General features: G+C 38.8%; 1 protein-coding gene across 3 annotated transcripts in view; it reads right to left on the minus strand.

Moving 5' to 3' along the window:
• SH2D4B (SH2 domain containing 4B) overlaps positions 1 to 17,527 on the minus strand; it is a 67,654-nt gene extending 50,127 nt beyond the window's left edge. Inside the window, exons 1-3 of one of the 3 annotated variants that reach the window (XM_027649503.1) lie at positions 17,523 to 17,527; positions 13,104 to 13,292; positions 121 to 280 (exon numbers count right to left, since the gene is read on the minus strand). In XM_027649503.1, the coding sequence (XP_027505304.1) occupies positions 121 to 280; positions 13,104 to 13,287 (344 nt within the window). In that variant the 5' untranslated portion in view covers positions 13,288 to 13,292; positions 17,523 to 17,527. Of the gene's footprint in view, positions 1 to 120; positions 281 to 6,160; positions 6,241 to 13,103; positions 13,830 to 17,522 lie in introns of those variants that run through there. The other 2 variants (XM_027649504.1, XM_027649505.1) reach the window with 2 other exon arrangements.
• Between the last annotated feature and the right edge of the window lie 512 nt (positions 17,528 to 18,039).

Raw genomic sequence — 18,039 nt, forward strand, 5'->3', positions numbered from 1 at the left:
AAAGCCAATGTTCACAAAACATACGTACCAGTTCCACCCACCGTTACCTGCAACCTTTCTACAAGGTCACGTCTCCCGTTATGCCAAGCGGACCCTGAATTCAGTTTCATAAATCCTCACCATAGTTCTTCCGCCTCCCTCTGTGCCTGCTGCCTGGCTCTCTCTGCTATGAGCTCCTCGGATATCTGCTCGTAGGGCTTGTCACCTGGGCCTTCTCCCATCACCCACACCCAGACCTCGCCATCCTTCCCACGCAGCCACTGCACGTGTTTGCCGTTACCTGAAATAGCCACCGAGAACAACCCAAAATATAAAGACTGGTTCAAATTCTCACACAGATGTAGGTGAAAAGATGGCAAATCAACTGTTTAGAAACAACAGAGCTTGCGATTTACAAGTCAGAATAAAACGTTACTTAGAGGTTGGAAGAAATCTTCTGATTTGACCAATCTACCACGCTGGGGTTTGTATGCTGTAGATCACACGATCTTTAAACACTCACTGTCCCACAAAAATAAAAGTTGTTAATTCTGGCATACATTTCCCAGCATTTCGGTGTAATGATCCCTACTTAATTGTCATCTTTTCTTTCTTCACTCAGCAAGGGATGAATGAAGAGCATGGAAAAAGAGATGGGGCAAAAACAAGAACCAGTGACATAATGTGCAATCCTTTATGCACAGAAAATGTTGAGTGTTGAGCATAGAGAGACTTCACCAGAACACCTTCAAAAAAATCCAGGAATTTCCTGATGCCACTGTGTGAAGGAAGAGTTTCAGGGAGCCTGAATACTCAGAGCACACCACTCAACACTGCAAAGCCTATTCTGTTCACGTAGGCAATCGAAAGGGATTAAGTTTCTGGTTCAGCTTTCAAGAAACACACCATGCAAAAATCTACAGTTACTGTGTTGACAGAGTGATGCTGAGAACATCAAAAAAGCCTGACAGCTCTTTACAAAACAGACTACACTTGGTGAATCTTCATGTCCAAGAACAAACTACAGGACTGCAAAGGGCACTAGATTAGATCCTATCTGAATACATTCATATACAGTCATATACACTACCTGACTCAGCATAGTTTGGTCTTTTCCTTCTGCTTTTATGCATATAACTCTCAAATATGAAAAGCATTTTAGAGGTTCATAACAAGGAATTTGTAGAAACATCTCTTACACATCCATTTTTATGTTTTATTTCTTGCAAATTTGTTGACACTGTCCTTCAACAAAAAAAGAGGATTACACCACAAAGACTGCTGCCATGATGGACAATGGATTTATTTTAAACAATGCAGACTACAAGGCCATAAATACTCAGCAGTTCATATCACTCCCTGTATGTTACAGTCCTCTAGATTTCACCCTCTCACCCAAATATTGAGGTTAGAAAACTGTGGCATCTTGCCTCATTTGAAAATGTGAAGAAATGGACAGGGCACCATTTTTCCAAGTAGTTTTTCCCTGGTGTTCCCATAAGAGTTAAAAGAAACCTGGTCCTATTTAAATGGCCAGGCTCTGCTGCTGCTTTTTCCACATCTTTCTCTACAATCACCAGCTTAGCTACTCTCATCCTCGACTTCTCTTATTCTGTAATAGGACAGTATCTATTTAACTGGATTAAGTTTCCCAAAGCACAATCAATAAAGTGTTTCTGACATCCCAGACTGCAGACAGACAAGTGCAGGAGGAAGGGAAGTGGGGCTGTTGACAGCAGGCAGTGCCCCCGCCAGCCCACACTCACAAGTGTTGACAATAGGAACTGAAGGCAGGGAACGTATCCAATCTCACAATGAAAGCTAATATTCTATATCAAATTGGAAAATGTAATTTATACGAATTCCCAGCGTTGGCCTAACAGTACCGACTTCAAGGGGGGCTGGAAATTTAAGCTAATAATGTTTTCCTTCAACAACTCTCAAAAGCATTTGCTCTTTCCCAGTCTATCAGATTATGTCTCAGGTTATAAATGTGAATGTGTTCTATTGCCGTTCTTATTCTGTACATTTCTGTGTTCCTGTCAACCCGACATTTATGTTGCATTTTTTGGATACAGCATTTGAATACCATCTGCTGAGACCTGACTGGTCATATCAGTATTTGCCTGAAAGGTTTTCACCTACTGCATTTCATGGTAAAGCATCTTAAGAAGTATGGAATGATTTCCCAAGAGTACCAGTCCCACATAACCAATGACAGCTTTTGTTTTAAAAGTGTTCCATGTCTTCTTTCCTATAAGGAATCTGAATATGCTAGTTGCTCTCCTTTATACGGTACTTCAAAAAAAAAATTGGAAAAAACATGCCTCATGGTAATTCATCTGTACCATAACTGGTAGATACCAAATACTTTTAGTGTTTTCACACAACTTCACTACTTCTGTTCATTTATGACCTTTTCAGATGGAAAGAGAATAAATTAAAAACAAACAAACAAACAAAAATACCAAGCCCCAAACCCACCTTTTCAGGTAAGCAGAAAAATTTTATCTTTACTTCTTTCCAGGTTTCCTGTGCCAAAGAGTTATTAATGTGTTTCTCAGAGACAAAACTTACCCGCTGCAACCCAGCCCCATAAAACAAACAGCTGATTTGTAGACGTCTCGAGAAACTGTTCTCTTTCTTCTTTTAAAACAATGGATCTCTCTTCTAAAGTTATAGACAGTAGATGTATAAACTCTTTTGAAACTACCAGGATAACATATTGTTGGTTCAGCACACCCCAGCACAGTACACTGCTGTGTACACACCCACAGTTCAAGCTGAAAGATCACAGCAGCATCAATCAATCTGGACATTTTAAGCTTTAGCATTAAACAGACAGATCTCCATATATACAATTTTAAAACAGTTCAACTTGAGCACAAATGCCTTTATTCAGGGTTTCCTCTAGAAGAAAAGGCCTTTTCACATCCAACCACCTATTTTACTTTAAGAAATGAGTCCCATGTAAAGCTTCCCTTAGACCTATGCTCCCATAAAGCTGGAGATGGGCTTTACTGTACATTTTGATCATAAAACTTTATGGTTTAGTTTCTTAGCACATAATAACATAAAAAATGAGCGAGCAGAAAAAGAAATAAGCGCCTCAGGGAGAAAATCTGGCAATGTGAAAACAGAATTTCTGCCACACAAAAAGTCTTTGCAGCCTCCAGAATCACATTCACAGGGAGAGTGTCAGCTCTGCCAGGCTAATGATACTGGTCTTGCACTTTTAAATTCCAGAATCAATGGCAAGATTTGATATGAAAGTACAGAAAATTATTTTCCCTAATACCTCTAGGAAACTAGTGTTGTCTGCTTTGCAAGCAGAGAATTACCACTATTGAGGGTCAATTCAAACAAAATAATTTCTGCTTTAAAATGCCTCTCAAGTATTAATTTTTTCTGCAAGATAAGATGTTTTGTTAATACACTTTATTTCCAAGTGAAACAGAAAAACAAAATAAAGATTCAACTAAATATAACAGGAAGAGACAGGTCCTGACAAAAAAAAATTCAAATCTCAGTGAGAAAGAGGCAAGAGAACCTCATGTTTCGTTTTTAGAAGCAGGCTTCTGAGCCCAGTCAAAAACACTAATACAGAGTCAGGAAATATAAATTAAATCTCTTGAGCCTCAGTCTTGTGCCTTGACCACAAAAGTACTTTTTTCTTCCTGGAGAGACTATAACATGTGGCAAATAATTACCACTAGGAAGTAGTGGACATCAAAATTAGTCTGGATTGGAGAGTAAAAATGGAAGTGTTTTAGAAACAAACATTTCTTCATCAGGAAAATTTACTGAATAATTTACCAGGTCTTCTCCATCCCTAATCTTCAGATCAATGATTATCAGCTTTAATATTCCATCATTTTTAAACAACTCTGTAGCACCATGAGAAGACAGCATTAACTCTTGCAGTTCTTTTAACCTTTTTGGTGCATCCATGAATTAGTATCTCACATGGAGTTCCTCTAAATCTACATCTATACTGTTTTGAGACGAGTAAATTGGTTTCTGGATAATATTCCTTACTCCAAAGAGATGCCAGATCAGACAAATGCAAAATCAGGTCTCTTAAATTTGCAGTGCAAGGGGATCACAGTGAAAACTTTCTAGGAGACCTAAAACATGAACCAACAGCAACTCAAGAGTGCACATATAAACACACACAACCAAAAATAAGACCAAATCGTGTTTTCTATTCTGTAATAGCAATGAAAGTGTAAAACAATGCCCTGGAGAGCCATAGGAAACTCAAGCTCTCACCCACAAGAATTACGAGCTTCTACCAGCAGCACCACTGATCTCACACCCACCCAGAGTGCTGGAGTGTTACCATGGGCTGTGCTGCAGGACACCACAGGCTGCTCCTGGCCTTTGTGTCACCCTGGTGTCAGCAGGGTATCGATACTACCACGGCTGAACTCTGCCAGGGAATATGGACACTGCCTAGTGGGAGAGAGAGGAGGACAGCAGCTGATGGCACAGGGATGGGGAATCCTGGTTGCATGCAGTGATCAGGCTGCATCGGCCTTCACTTCCAATCAGCTCCACGCTGGGACTAGGGCTTTAAACAAATAGTTACACAAAGGAGAACTGAACCTCATACTGTCTCAGCTAATTGGAACAGAGGAGTTGAACCTCTGGTTGAGGAGTTTTATGGGTGATGGTTTTCAATGTGTTTTCTGTGGTTTTGAGTTATATCTGCCTTCATTTTCTCACGGTTTCAATTAAAAGTGCTTTAAAAATAATGATAATTAGAGCAAACGATATACTACTGGAGTCAGCTTCCTTCCTCCAAGCTTGTTCGCCATTGCTTTAACAGTTACAGCATCCCCAACAATTCCCATTTGTGATCCATAAACAGTGTTTACAAGGGAACTACTCCAAGGACCATTAGAGGCCTGATCTGGTGTCAAGATTGCCAACTGTGCTGTCACTCAGCCACAATCTGCCTGCTTAGTCCAGCAAAGATAGAGAGCGCCAAGTGCCCTACTGCCTTTCTGTCACAGGGAATACTACAGAAAATTAGATCACTTATTTATAGTCTCAGAAACACGGGACAGCATTCAAAGTCTGCTAAAATTTTTTCAAAAGAGTTTACTATTTCCATGAACAAACTTATTTCTCTGAGGTTGGGCTTCCCACCATAGTTCTTGTGCTTGGCAGCTACAGATCTCTGCAGCAACAATTGACTTTCCTTCCTCTCCTACTGGAAAGCTTTCTAGTCATACAAATATCGTTTGACTTGCTTTAGAAAACAGAGAGTCTTGTTTTGTCTTTTCTCTCTCTGTGGTAGAAAAACCACTCCTGAAATTTATTATACAATTGAAATAGGCTGTATGAGCGTTCACTGCTGACATCAAGCTGATCAGTCTGATCCACTTTTGCCATGGAGAGCTAAACCATAGCTTGTGGAGTTTAGTGTATTGTAGGGCTGGGGTTTTTTGTCCTGCTGTTCAGATATCTGCTATACTTTGGTCTGAGCACAATGTCTTTTACATAAGATTTCTTGGTTTTCCAAGCAAATTATTTTTATGGTTTCATTAAAATATAAGCTTGAATTCTGATAGTTACAGGGTAGATGAGGTTCCATTCAGAGTTTCATTAGCTCCAGGACACATGTTAAAAGCACACTGATTAGGATGAAAATGTGAATGAGAGTTTTAGGTTGTTCTCAGTTCCTTGAGCTTAGCCAATACAAGGATTTAATTATATTTCATTTTTATACAAACACACAAATAGATGTACATTATCTCACTTCTTTCTAAGGAGAAAACCTAGGAAATTTCTGTGAATATTTTTGAGAGACTGTTCAAAGGACAGAATGCACTTCTCAAAATCTTAACAGCGGTAAATCCATTAAAATATATAGACAATAATTAGATGGTAATGAGGAAAGTAATAAAAATAGCATCATCCCACAATAAACTGAAGATCTGCTATAATTAATTTGTACTCTGCCCCTGCTAATAGTCATAGGAGCATGAACCCCTCTCTTCCAAAAATACATTCAAAAAACCCTTTCTTTTCAATTCTTAAACCAACAAGAACATGGGCAAAAATTCTGCCCCCTAACATTCCAGTTTACACACCCTCGAATTTCAACACTGTGTTATGTGCCTTTCTATTTAGGGGAGGATTTGCAAAGGGAGAAAGAAATTCAGCTGATTACATTAATATATCAACAAGGGTTGCAGGATTTCAGCATTGCTGAAAAATCAGCCCTCATGGCTCCCCAGCTGCTTCCTGATCATATAACAAACTCAATCTTCTGTTTATGGAATTACAGCCTGTTACCATGGAAATAATTATGCTGCAATATACCCCTGCAGGATCAAATAAAGGAAGAGTGATTGAAGAGAGCAAATACTAAGGGAGGAAGCAGTTACTCAAATGAGACTCTGGTAATTAAGAAATGTAGCAAGGATAACTGTACACAACACTCAAAGGTAAGTGGGTTTGCATTATCACATGGTATGTATATACGCAACATATACTTATAGATTTGCACATTTTAAACCAAAAAGAAGAAGAAAAAAATAAACAAAACACAGAAATTAAGTATCATTTATGTGGTCTCTACCTAGTATGTTCCAGATAATTTCACGGCTACCTAGCCAAGGCATGCTGTTACACATAACAATTTTGTAATTTGCCTGCTTTCAACTGGGAGACAACGTTCAAAACTCTTTCTTAAAGATATTGATCTAACTCCTGGTATAATCTAGAGGTAGCCTGTTGTCTATCCTTTTTAATGGCAGATCTTTTCACTGTGGACAGTATAAAAATCTAGGTAAACATCAGAGTAAAATTGAAGGTTTTCAAATCATTCACATCAGTATGACTCATTTGATATTTTTTCTCTTCATTAAAAAAATAAGGCAAGAACATAGCCCCATAATTTCTGATTCCTAATCCAAATTGACTCTTGTAAAGAGTAAAAGCTATATACAGGGCTTGGTTCCTCACAGAGACCTTTCACAAAGCCTCCAGAGTTTCCTTTTGCTGGAGAATAAGATAAAACCAAGTCTGCATGGTTGCTTCAGGGTGTGTTGGAAAGTCAAAGTGGAAGGATAAAGGCTTTGTGTCAGAGAATAAATAGAGAACTATGGATCGCTTTCTGCACCAGGCTCTCCTACTTAATGCAGCATGGCAGGTTTGCACTGACTCCTTTTATCAGGCACACAGGAACACAAAAGCAGGGAGAACTACACCACTATAGTGAGGCTTTTTAGCATCATAGCAAACAAGTGGACTCAAAGGTTATTGAACTGCCATCAGTGTCTGGCTAAATCCACTGCTGACTTGAATATATTGAGTTTTTCCATATCTTTCAAATCCTGCTCTCAAAAGCTGGTGCCATTGTCCTTGAATGTTTTAGTCATTTTTGTTGATAACTGGCACAATTAGCAGGAAAATATTGAATTTGCTTGGGTGAATCCCATTCTCCCCTTGGCCACAGCCCTGCTCTCTTTCCATATCAAGTATTTATGAGTTTGCAGACAGTGACAAACCCATATCATTACCAGAGCACTAGTAGGTACAAGAAAGTCCATCTAACACCACTGTGTCCACACATGTGGAGGGACACGATGCAAAGAAACACAGGAATGCTCTCCATGCCAGTGGCTCCATTAACCCAGTAGCCTCTCTCAAAAAGTGGCAGATGCCAGATGTTGCAGATACCAGGAGCACTGAGGATTGTGTGAATGCAAGAGAAGGCCCAAGTAGCCAGCGAGATTCTGCTGACACTTTTCTGCAAAAGTGAGAAGTCAGCTGCAGGGCAAGATATGAGACTAAAAAGCACAGACTTACTACTAATCATAGGAGGGCAGAGAATTCCCTCTGGATTTGTTCCATCTGGTAAAAATCTAGGTCATACGGCAGTTAGAGGTGTCTTGCTGGCCCCAGGTCCGGAGAAGTGAACAGAGAGTTTAGAAACTGCTGTCTGACTGCACCTCATCCTCATCCACATTGAGCACAAGCTCTGAGCAGCTGACCTCTGGCCCCAAGGTGTACAGTACTAACAAAGCTGCAGCTCATCTCAAGCTGCTATATATGTCATGAATGTTACATTTAAACTTGTCAATGAGTTCAAATCAGTTGGGCTCAGTCCCCTAATAAAAATTATTCTAAGATTCTTGCTTATGTTCTCCTGTTACTGTTCCATCTGTATCAGAATTGGAAACAAAAGACAGGGTTCTACAGAACTGAAGACCACATATGGACAGAAGTTTCAGAAATATTCAAGTCTGATGTCTCTGGTTAGACCCATATCCAATGATAAAGAGAAAGAGACAATGGACAATGACAGGAGCATGTCTCCATAGGATTACCAGGGTATGTAGAGGCCTTAGCATAAATGAGGAATACATTTCTGAGTTCAAAACCAGAAAAAACTCTCAGTGCATGTACATCTACTGAAACACATACCCACTCACTGGCCTTCTCATCTGACACTGATGTATCCTCCAACCATCCACTTGGGATATTTGAAATACTTGCTTCCAAATAGCACCATCTATTCTCTAACGATTTTCTAACACAAATGCCATTTATACAAATAAATTATTTTCTAGCCATGCTGTGATAAGCCTACCTTATTTTCTCGCAGCTACTCTTGTTAAGGACAGGTAAATAAGAGTGTTTACAAATAGCTCCCAACTGAACACCACGAGCTGCAGTTCACAATGAATAAATGTCAGAACAAGGAGCAGCAGATCAGCATTATCTCCCCTCCCACATGGCTGTCCTTCAGCTACCTAATGCTCAACAGTTTTTGAGATCTCGTTTTGGGAATGCTGACAGTTCTGGATACTACCTCAGCATCAAAATCCAAATAGGCAGGGTCCTTTGCTTACTCCCAACTCAGCTGTAGTGGTTAAAGGGCTCCTGCCTAATCACAAATATGTTTCCTTGCAAATTGCAAAGCTGCCTGTCAGTCACTTCTCACTAAACCCCAAAAGGATCTTGAAATTTTGAGGAGATTTCTCTCAGTGATTTTAGCAGAGTAAGAACAATCAAACTGTTTCATTACAATGAAGATCTGTTCCTGAACCATCTTCCCAGGAGCAATTTGTAAGTGAACTGAAGATGGACCTCCAAGAATTCAACTCACTTGTGGCAATATTCCAGTATCAGCCATCAGTCATTATTTAATTAGAGCCACAAAATATTTCTTTTACCTTGAATAATCTCACTAAATGCTGCAAATTTGAAAGGACCCACATGATGCCCAAATTCTACTAATAATTTTAGGCAAGATACAAATAACAAAAACATGGGAACAATTTATTCAATACCTTCTAATGGAAATACTTCATTCTGAAGTGTTATCTATATACTGCTCCCTTTTAGACATAAATCTGTGTTTTTAAAATGGGAAAGAAATTAAAACTCTTTAATAATCTGAACACATATCATTCACCCCAAAAGTGAAATAATTTCTTTAACATTGACTCATTCCGATACTAATTTCAGTTTTAACCTTTCCTCAAGACACAGGGAACTAAATAATCCAAATGGAAAGACAGGAACAATTTACCATTCACTGCAGGTGACTAATATAATTTTCTTTAGAAATTAAGACTAGCTACACAAACTAGTACACTATTTGGCTTGATAAACACTCTCAACAACTTATATCTTATTATGGTTTGGACGTGCTTTTGTTTTCTAAACTGCAAATTTAATAGTACTGAATAGGACACTTATGGACAACCTGTGCTCAGTGGCACTTCTGTAAAAATCTATGCAGATTTTGAGCTTTTGCTAGATAGTTTCCAAACATTTAAACAATTATCATGCTAATGAGTGTTCTTTAAACCTGTTGATGATTTTAGCTCTAGCACAAGGCCATTCTGACCTGCATATGCTACTCTTTTTGTCCCAGCTCTGCACTTAGAGTTTCCATAAGACAGTATACCTAAACCTTGCACAAGAACACTTCATCCTCAAGTCACTGTAGGAAATCAAGACTGGATTCACAGTCACTGCTCTGTTTTGGAAAATCCACCCCTTTCTCTATGCTGCTGGATGCACACATACCATTGAAGCTAAGCTAAGCTAACCTAAGCTCTTGAATTGATGGACAACTGTAGCAATTGGGGTATAGAACTCCAGATCAAGCAGAAAGCATTTTAAACTACAGAAGTGCTCATTGTCATTAACTTCTTTTGTTCAATATCACTATATCCCATCCCAAAGAAGTGGGATATGCAGCTATTCAAACTGTAACAAAAACCAGAAGGATTTGAAAGGTAGTCCTATAAAGACAATTCCAATTAAATTACTATAAAATTATTTTATACAAATGCAATGTGATATTCACAAGCAACATACACATTTTCCTGTCAATTATACATTCTTAGAAACTCAGAACAACATTAGAGATATCAAAGTCTCACATCTGTATTCTGCTCTATGTCAGCCTGCCAAGATTTCTATAAAGCCAGACTAACTCTTGGCTTCAACAAAATGGCGTGCATATAAAACCTGTGTCATGCAGTAGAGTCAAAACCAACACTTGCAGATGAAACAGGTCAAATCCCACCAGTTTCAAAGGAATAAAGAACACGTAATTGTGGTAGCTTCACATTTTTTGGTAGCCACTAATTTAAAACAGGAATAAAACCACTCTATGTCCTACACTCTGTAGCAGGGGAAGAATGTTTGGAAATTCATTTATACGTCAATGGCAACTGAAAATTAAGCAGCTTCAAGGTCTAAAAAAAGTTGATGTCAAATTTCTTCAAGAAAAAAAAACACCATATTTTAAGATAAGAAAAGATTATTGTGATCTACTCTGACCTTTTGAGTCATATAGGCAAGAATATTGCACAGTAATTCTTATCTTTTACCCATATTTTGTGGTCAGGTTTTCTTTAGCTTTTCTTTTTTAAACAAGAAATTGGTTCCACTGTGAGACTATTTACCAGCACATTATGGAACTGCACAGTAGAAATCAATTACAAGTATCTGTACAGTCAATGACCAGCACGCCTGAAAGAAGTTGTATTTTCTAACTCTGGTCCACATCAGTTCATGAAAGTAAAAGATATTTTCAGCAGAACCAAGTGTCTGAATTGCAAATCTGATTCCAGCAGTTCTTCAGTACAGCTCTGAAGGAAGCAGAAAGTTTCTAAGTGTGGGCAAAAGTCAGACCTAAGCAATACCTTAAATTGTCAATTTAAGATGGTAAAACAGAAAGTGGCTATTGTGAAATTTAACTCAATGTGTATTTGTGAATACCTTTGTCAGAGCAAATATAATCTATAGGTTACTCTGCAGCTCTTCTTTCTCTTACTCTTTATAAATCAGAAAATTAATTACCCAGAAAATGGTCTCCTGTAGTAGGAAGCTGAACAGGTCTAATGTATAATTTATATATGGAAATTTAGGTGTCAACACTGTGACAAATCCTCATGTAAATATTTTTGCAGTTAAATTTTTCTGTATCTGTCTTCCACAAAGAATGAGCATAACAGATTATCTCAATGATAAGACGTTATTTTGGTATGTGGGGCAGAACTGCATTTTTAATTTTTTCTCAGCTACAAATCAATTGACAGGAACAAGGTTTTTGTGCCGTATGAGAGAAGCTATTTTGATGCCATCCCTCTTCGGAGAGTACCGTTCACAGTGAGAGCACTAACATGAAGAAAATAGAAATTAAACAGAATGAGGTTTTCCGACATCCACCTTGCCATCTGTGAGGGGACATTTTAAACTCTTGTTATGGCCGATTAGGGTGTTCTGAACATTCCCTCCTTTTTTTGAGACTGCCATTGTAACTTAGTCTAGTCATTTCATAAAGGCCTGTGCTTCAAGGGAGCCTTGGAAAATAGTTTTGCTTTGTAACACACTTCTAATAATAGTCTTTGAATTGATAACTATCTAATGGGCACTTCGTAAGGTTCAGAAGCTCTAAATATTTCAGGTCTGGCAATTGAATCCAATAATCTCTCTGTATTGGGGTGCTTTCTACCATGGGCACATTAAAATAAGCAACACTTTAAACACCGACTGCAGTCCCATAACCGTTAAAGCACTTTCTCAAAATCAGCTACCAAAAGTTATTGAAATTTTTGAATATTCAAGCTTTAATAGATTTAAAGATAGGATAAGATCTTTGGCATTTTACAGGGAAAGGAGTGTTTGACATATCTCTGACATTTCCTTGTTGAGTGAGGAATCACTGCAGTTACATTTCAAAGCTGAAAATGTTTTCTATCTTACACCAGCCTAACAACATCATCCTGTGACTGGGGAAAGAGTTGGAAGTCACTTACTCAGAGAAAAGAGCAAGGAGCTAAGAAATTCTGTTTATTTCAAACCACTTGGACCCAAGACTAGTCAGTTGAAAATGACATTTGGAGAGGCCTTTTTTGATATTTCTTCCATTATTTTGCTTATTTGCTTTTGAAGTCAGCACACACATTCAGCATTCATAACAGCCTGTGGAAGGAGCTCCATATTTTAACTACGTATTGCATGAAAATGCATTTCTGGTTTCTTCTTCTTAGGTTTTGGTTGTTTACTTTTTTTGCAGCCTTGCCACACTATTTTCCTACTCCCTAGATGTAATCTCTTGGAGACTGTTCATTAGTACAGTTGGAGATTTAGTCTCATATGGCATGGCTGTTTTGACATTATGTCTTATTCACAAACAGCCCTTCCTGACAAGCTGAAATTCATAAATTTATCTCCTACTCCAGCTACTTGGAAACATTTTCTGCCAACTCAAGAAACCTCAACAGCACAGGCTTTTGCCTGACTGACGGTGAGGAGGGGGATGGCAGGTGAAGAAAAAACTCACAGGAGTGGTGGCGAAACTTGGTCCTAGTACATCTGTTACTGAGAGAACAGCAGTAGTGACTCCTTCCTGACTGAAACATTCACTTCAAAACGATTCCCCTTACTCCAGCATTAAATCACTCCCCAAAGAAAGAACCAGCCTTGAGATACAAGGAGCAGGAACACAGTGCTTTTGCTGTCCTGGACTGTCTTTTTGCCTATGGGGACAGTTGGCACTCCTCCCTGTAGTCTCCCTTCATAGCCAGTTGCATGCCCACCATCCCCAACCCCTGAGTATAGAAGGAGGTCACAAATCTTACTCTGGTTGCGCCTCGCTGTCTTTCTCAGCACAGCCTCCTCCAGTCGGGCTTTTTCTTCCCTCTCCTTCCAGCGCCTCAGCTGCTCTTCTCTCATTTTGTAAAACAAGATCTGCTTTTGCTCTTCGTTCAGCTCTGCCAGGAGCTCAGGGTCAATATACATGTCACGCAAAATTTGCTGCAGCATGGTGACTCCAAAAAAAAAAAAAAAAAAAAGGAAAAAAAATGAAAAAGAAAGAAATCTGCTTCCAATTATCCTTCCTACAGTGACAAAATCCCACTGATGGCACTCCAGAAAGCAACCTGCAACAAAGGAGCTCTCCCACACCTGCCTGCCCAGGAGAGGTTTGATTCTTGCTCTGGCCCTCTTTGTGCAGACATGTTCTGCTCCTTGTCTTTACAGGGACAGAGTTCTCTGCTTATCTCATCCTCCAAAGGTGGGAACAAGTGTCAAGGGAATGTAAGGAGGAGAAACAGCCAAGGATAATGAAAAAATATAAAATGCAAAGTCCAGGAGGAAAAAGAAAAAGTCACTTCAGTGGTCTTGACTGCAAGCCATTAAAAATTAGGGATTCTTGATTGAACCCTTGAGCAGAAGGAAATTCAATGGAGAGAAAGTCTCAGACTTTCAGGTCAAGCAGTTCCCTTCAGCAGCAATACACTCCCAAGGGTGTAAGTGTTGCCCAAGGGTTTATAGTGATGTCATGGCTACAGGTATCACCTACACTAACAATATCTATGTCACTTTGGGAACTGATCTCTTCTGATAAGAGAGGAGAAACGAGTTTGTGTATTATTTCCCAGTCTAGGCTGTTAACTAGTCTCAACAGAGTAAGTCATATTAGAGGTCCTATTTACCTGGTGTTGACAAATACTGTCATGCAGCAAACTGATTAAAATGCCTCTAAAATTAAAAGCAGATGTAACAAAAGCCACATGAATCTTATCACTTTATAAATAAATTAATATTAATTAAACAAGACTAAGTTCTCAGCATTTCATGCAGACTCTGCAAGCCCTGATGTTAATTCATTTTCCACTTGGTGGCTGGAGAAAGTTACAATGGTGCTCTCCCAGGAGATTATGGCTTTTCACTATGTGACAATTTTATTAAAATCGGTAAAACAATATTATTTCAGCATCAGGGCCAACAGCCAATTAATTATATAAAAAACAAAGTAAAAGCAAACCCTCTGGATTTGGGAGCCAGTTTTCACTGGGTGAAAACTCCTCCAGGGAAGGGTGGCACTTTGTGGGAAGGGGGTCACTTTCTGAGATGAACTAAGACCTGGCCACTCAGAGTCATAAAAAAACACAGATCATTTGCAGGTTGAGCCACATCCTTCTGTTTGGTGTTTACACAAGAAGGAAGAGCAAAAGCAGGTCTGCATTTCCTCATGAGAAACCTGCTTTATAGATAGGGAACTGTCAAAGACTTACATGACTTCCACGACCTCATATTCAAGAACTTAACTGCTAATCCACCTACTCATGTATCATTCTTTTGATATATGCAAAATACTAATGTACTAATTTAGGCTGAAACAAGACTGATATAAACCAAAATTCCAGAGAAGACACTGTATCACCTAGAAGCATGATTGTGGCACTGTATTCACCTAGAAACCAAAGATTAAGCTTGAATGATGCCTTCAGATAAAGCAGAATCTCAGAACCCATGTTTGGGCATTAAAGAGTTCAAGTCCACATGCTACTCTGCAATTCAGGATCTCTCTTATGTACAGATTTTATCTCCTAAAACAAAATACCTTTTTTATTATTATTTTTTAAGAAACAGGGTTTGGCAAAAAAAATCCTAGGCTAAGGAAGATTTTGTTACTGCTTCTTTATTTCACTCGGTCAGGTACAGAAAAGTGAGACCCTGAGGGAGTTGGCTTTGTTTCTCTGCTTTTATTCAATTATATTAGTGCTGTGGCTCCACATTTTGGCACTAATTGAAAAAGACTCACCTTTGCAAAGGCTTCAGGGCAAGCAGTTTTGCTGGTTTACTCATTCGCCATCATTCTTATTTTATTTTGCTTGACTTCCAGACCAGAAATCAAATCCTGATCAGAAACTATCACAGTGCAAAAAACAAACTCTTCATCATGGATTATGTGAATTTAAGCATGACAAGTAGAACCATTTCTGAACTGCATTCAGCTGCAGAAGTAGCTCCGGATGGAGATACAAGACAGCACACAAACAAATTTTCAGGAAGCTACTGATAATTTTCAATGAGCAACCACCCAAAAAAACAGCAAGAGCAAGGAGATGAACAACCCATTGCCTGAAGATTATTCATCAAAAATATTTGAAGATGGTAACCAAATGATCAAGTGGAATTAATCTGTGAGGGAATTATTTTGTTTTCTTAGAGGTGGAAGTGTTATCTAATCACAGCAGTGAATCTGATCGACTTCCCCTGATGTAGCTTTTCTCTGGGTTGCAGTAATCTCAAAATAAAAAACTGGAAATACAAAGGAGAAGCAAGGAAGATAAAAGAACACCCTATCTGCCATAAGCCAAGATCCAATAGAAGCAGAAAGATACATCTTAAATTTTGCCCTTAATTTCCTGCCCAAGATAAAAAGACTCTGCTACATACCACTTGGTCTTTGGACTCCCACACGGGTGACAGTTTCTCTATCTTTGCTATCACTGGTAGATAAATTTGTTTTAAGACTTGCATTGCTTTATGGGGTGGAAAATCCAGGAGAATCAGGGCAAAGAATCAAGGTTTTTTCACCAGTCCCTTCTTTTCCCTTACTAATTAATAGTTGATTTGATCTGATAACAATCTGAGAATAGAGTGCATGGCAGGAGAGAGCTGGTTGCCTCCCTGCAGATCCCAAAGGTACAGAGAACCTCAGTCATGGGAGTAAATACCAGGCATGCTTGAGAAATCATCCAATGTTCCACTTATTAGAAAACAGTAATGATGGATGGAACTCTGAGAAATCTATGCTTTGCATATTTTGGGCCAAATTAGGCCCAGTCTGTTGGCTTCATCAGGAGCTGAAGCTCCCTCATCAGGAGCTGGCAGCACACTACCATTCTATGCCGAGCACCTTGTAGGATATGAGAGAATTTAACAGTGGGTCCAACTTCCATATACCCTCACCAGGCCAGAAGCACTAAGAAGCAATAAATAATTCAGACAATTAAGTTTAATCACTAACCACTATTCCAGTACCTCAAATTTCTTCTGCATCTGACAAATCTTTTCAGAATTACATTTCTCCCCTCTGAAGAAATACTTTTGAAGCACTAGTAGAAAACAATTAAAGGACCTCTCTGATACAGTGAGAATGACCCCAAACATGCATTGCAAGGAATAAAAAAACCTGACTACAAAAAATATAGTCATCTGCCCTCTTGTCATTACCATCACGAAGAAGATGGACTGCAGGAAAATTCTCCCCCTCATTCTTTTTCCAGCCCAGTTTATTTTCAAGCCTCTCCACTTGCTTTCCTGCCCACTGTGATGAAGCTTCTTGAGAAGCCAGTTTCCTCAACTGGTAGTCCAAATGTAAGAACTATCCTGATTAGCTGTGATCCTTTATCTGGAATGAAATAATATTTGTGTAAAACCATTGTATTTCTACACTGCTTGTCTTCCTTCCTGTGCAGACATCATTTTAGATGTTACTGCCCTCTTCACATCCTTCCTTTAGTTTTTTTTTAACAGTAGCATTTTCACAGCCCACTCCCATAACACACAGGGGTGTCACAGGCATCTGTGCAGCTTTGCTTCCTGCTCACCCTCTTCACTAACAGTAAGCTAGAGAGAGATGTCTGACAATCAAAAATTCAGAGAAAACACCGTAGTTAAAGTCAAAAAATGAGAGGTCACAGATTTCCTTCCATAACCAAGAACAGATTTTATAACTCTGAACTTATATTTTCAAAGGGAGAGGAAGAAAACAATTTTTCTCTGCTTTGGAGACATGGTTCTGTTACAGGGATAAAGCTGCTTCTCTCTTCTGTATCCCAGTGAATCTGTTGTCTGTACATGAAATGTTCCCAGTGGTAACCTATTGCCAATTCAAAACTGGATTTTTAACCTAGTAGACACTGATTCTCATTATAGTTCATCTTTTCAAAAATATTTCAAATATATAGTCTGAATTACTGTGAAGAAATTATCATCCTGATTTCTCAGAAAATTAAACAACTCTATGAGGTCTAAAACCGGCAACCTTGAAGAAACACCAAACCTTCTATAAAAACTCTTGCTATTTCTAGGATTAGCTCATATTTTGTAATGAATGAGCTTTGCAGCTCCAGCCAACAGTCAGAAAGCTAAGGGACAGGAGATAACTCAGGCAAAACATAAAATAAAACTTTCGATTGCAAAATAAAAATTTCTCTCTTTCCTTCCTTTCCCAGGTCTAATTAATATTTGGATTAATTAATGACTCAGAAGAGCAGGGGAAATTTGAAGTAATGGTACCCGCTTCCTGATTATGGCCATCCATCATCTTTCCAGCCTTCCTGGGAAGTATTTTGAATATTTTAAAAGGATAATGAAGTCTCCAGTGCATTTCCACCTTGGTTATTCCTCGTTCACCAGTCCAAGCTAAGTTAAAATCATTACAGAAAGACATTACATCTCGAAAGCCTGTACACAAAATAAAAATTACTATTAATGCAGTTCTTTGTTTGCAAGCATTACATTACTGGCACACAACTTGATGATCTAACTATTAGCACTCTCTGCAAGGAGCTCAGAGCTGTTTAAAATTTAAGTTTGGTGTTTCCTTTAATCTTAAATGGCATCTTCTGGGACTAGACACACTCTGTCCCATCTCTGGTGTACCATCTTTCTGGTTAAGCACTCCTCAGCACTGCCACTAGAATTCATCTGCTGGGGATGAATTCTGCTGGGGGAGGGAGAGGAAAAGGCACAGAAAAACATTTTAATTTCATTTTCTAA

The sequence above is a fragment of the Corapipo altera genome, unplaced genomic scaffold (assembly GCF_003945725.1).
Source record: "Corapipo altera isolate COAL_440 unplaced genomic scaffold, ASM394572v1 53, whole genome shotgun sequence".
Lineage (NCBI taxonomy): Eukaryota > Metazoa > Chordata > Aves > Passeriformes > Pipridae > Corapipo > Corapipo altera.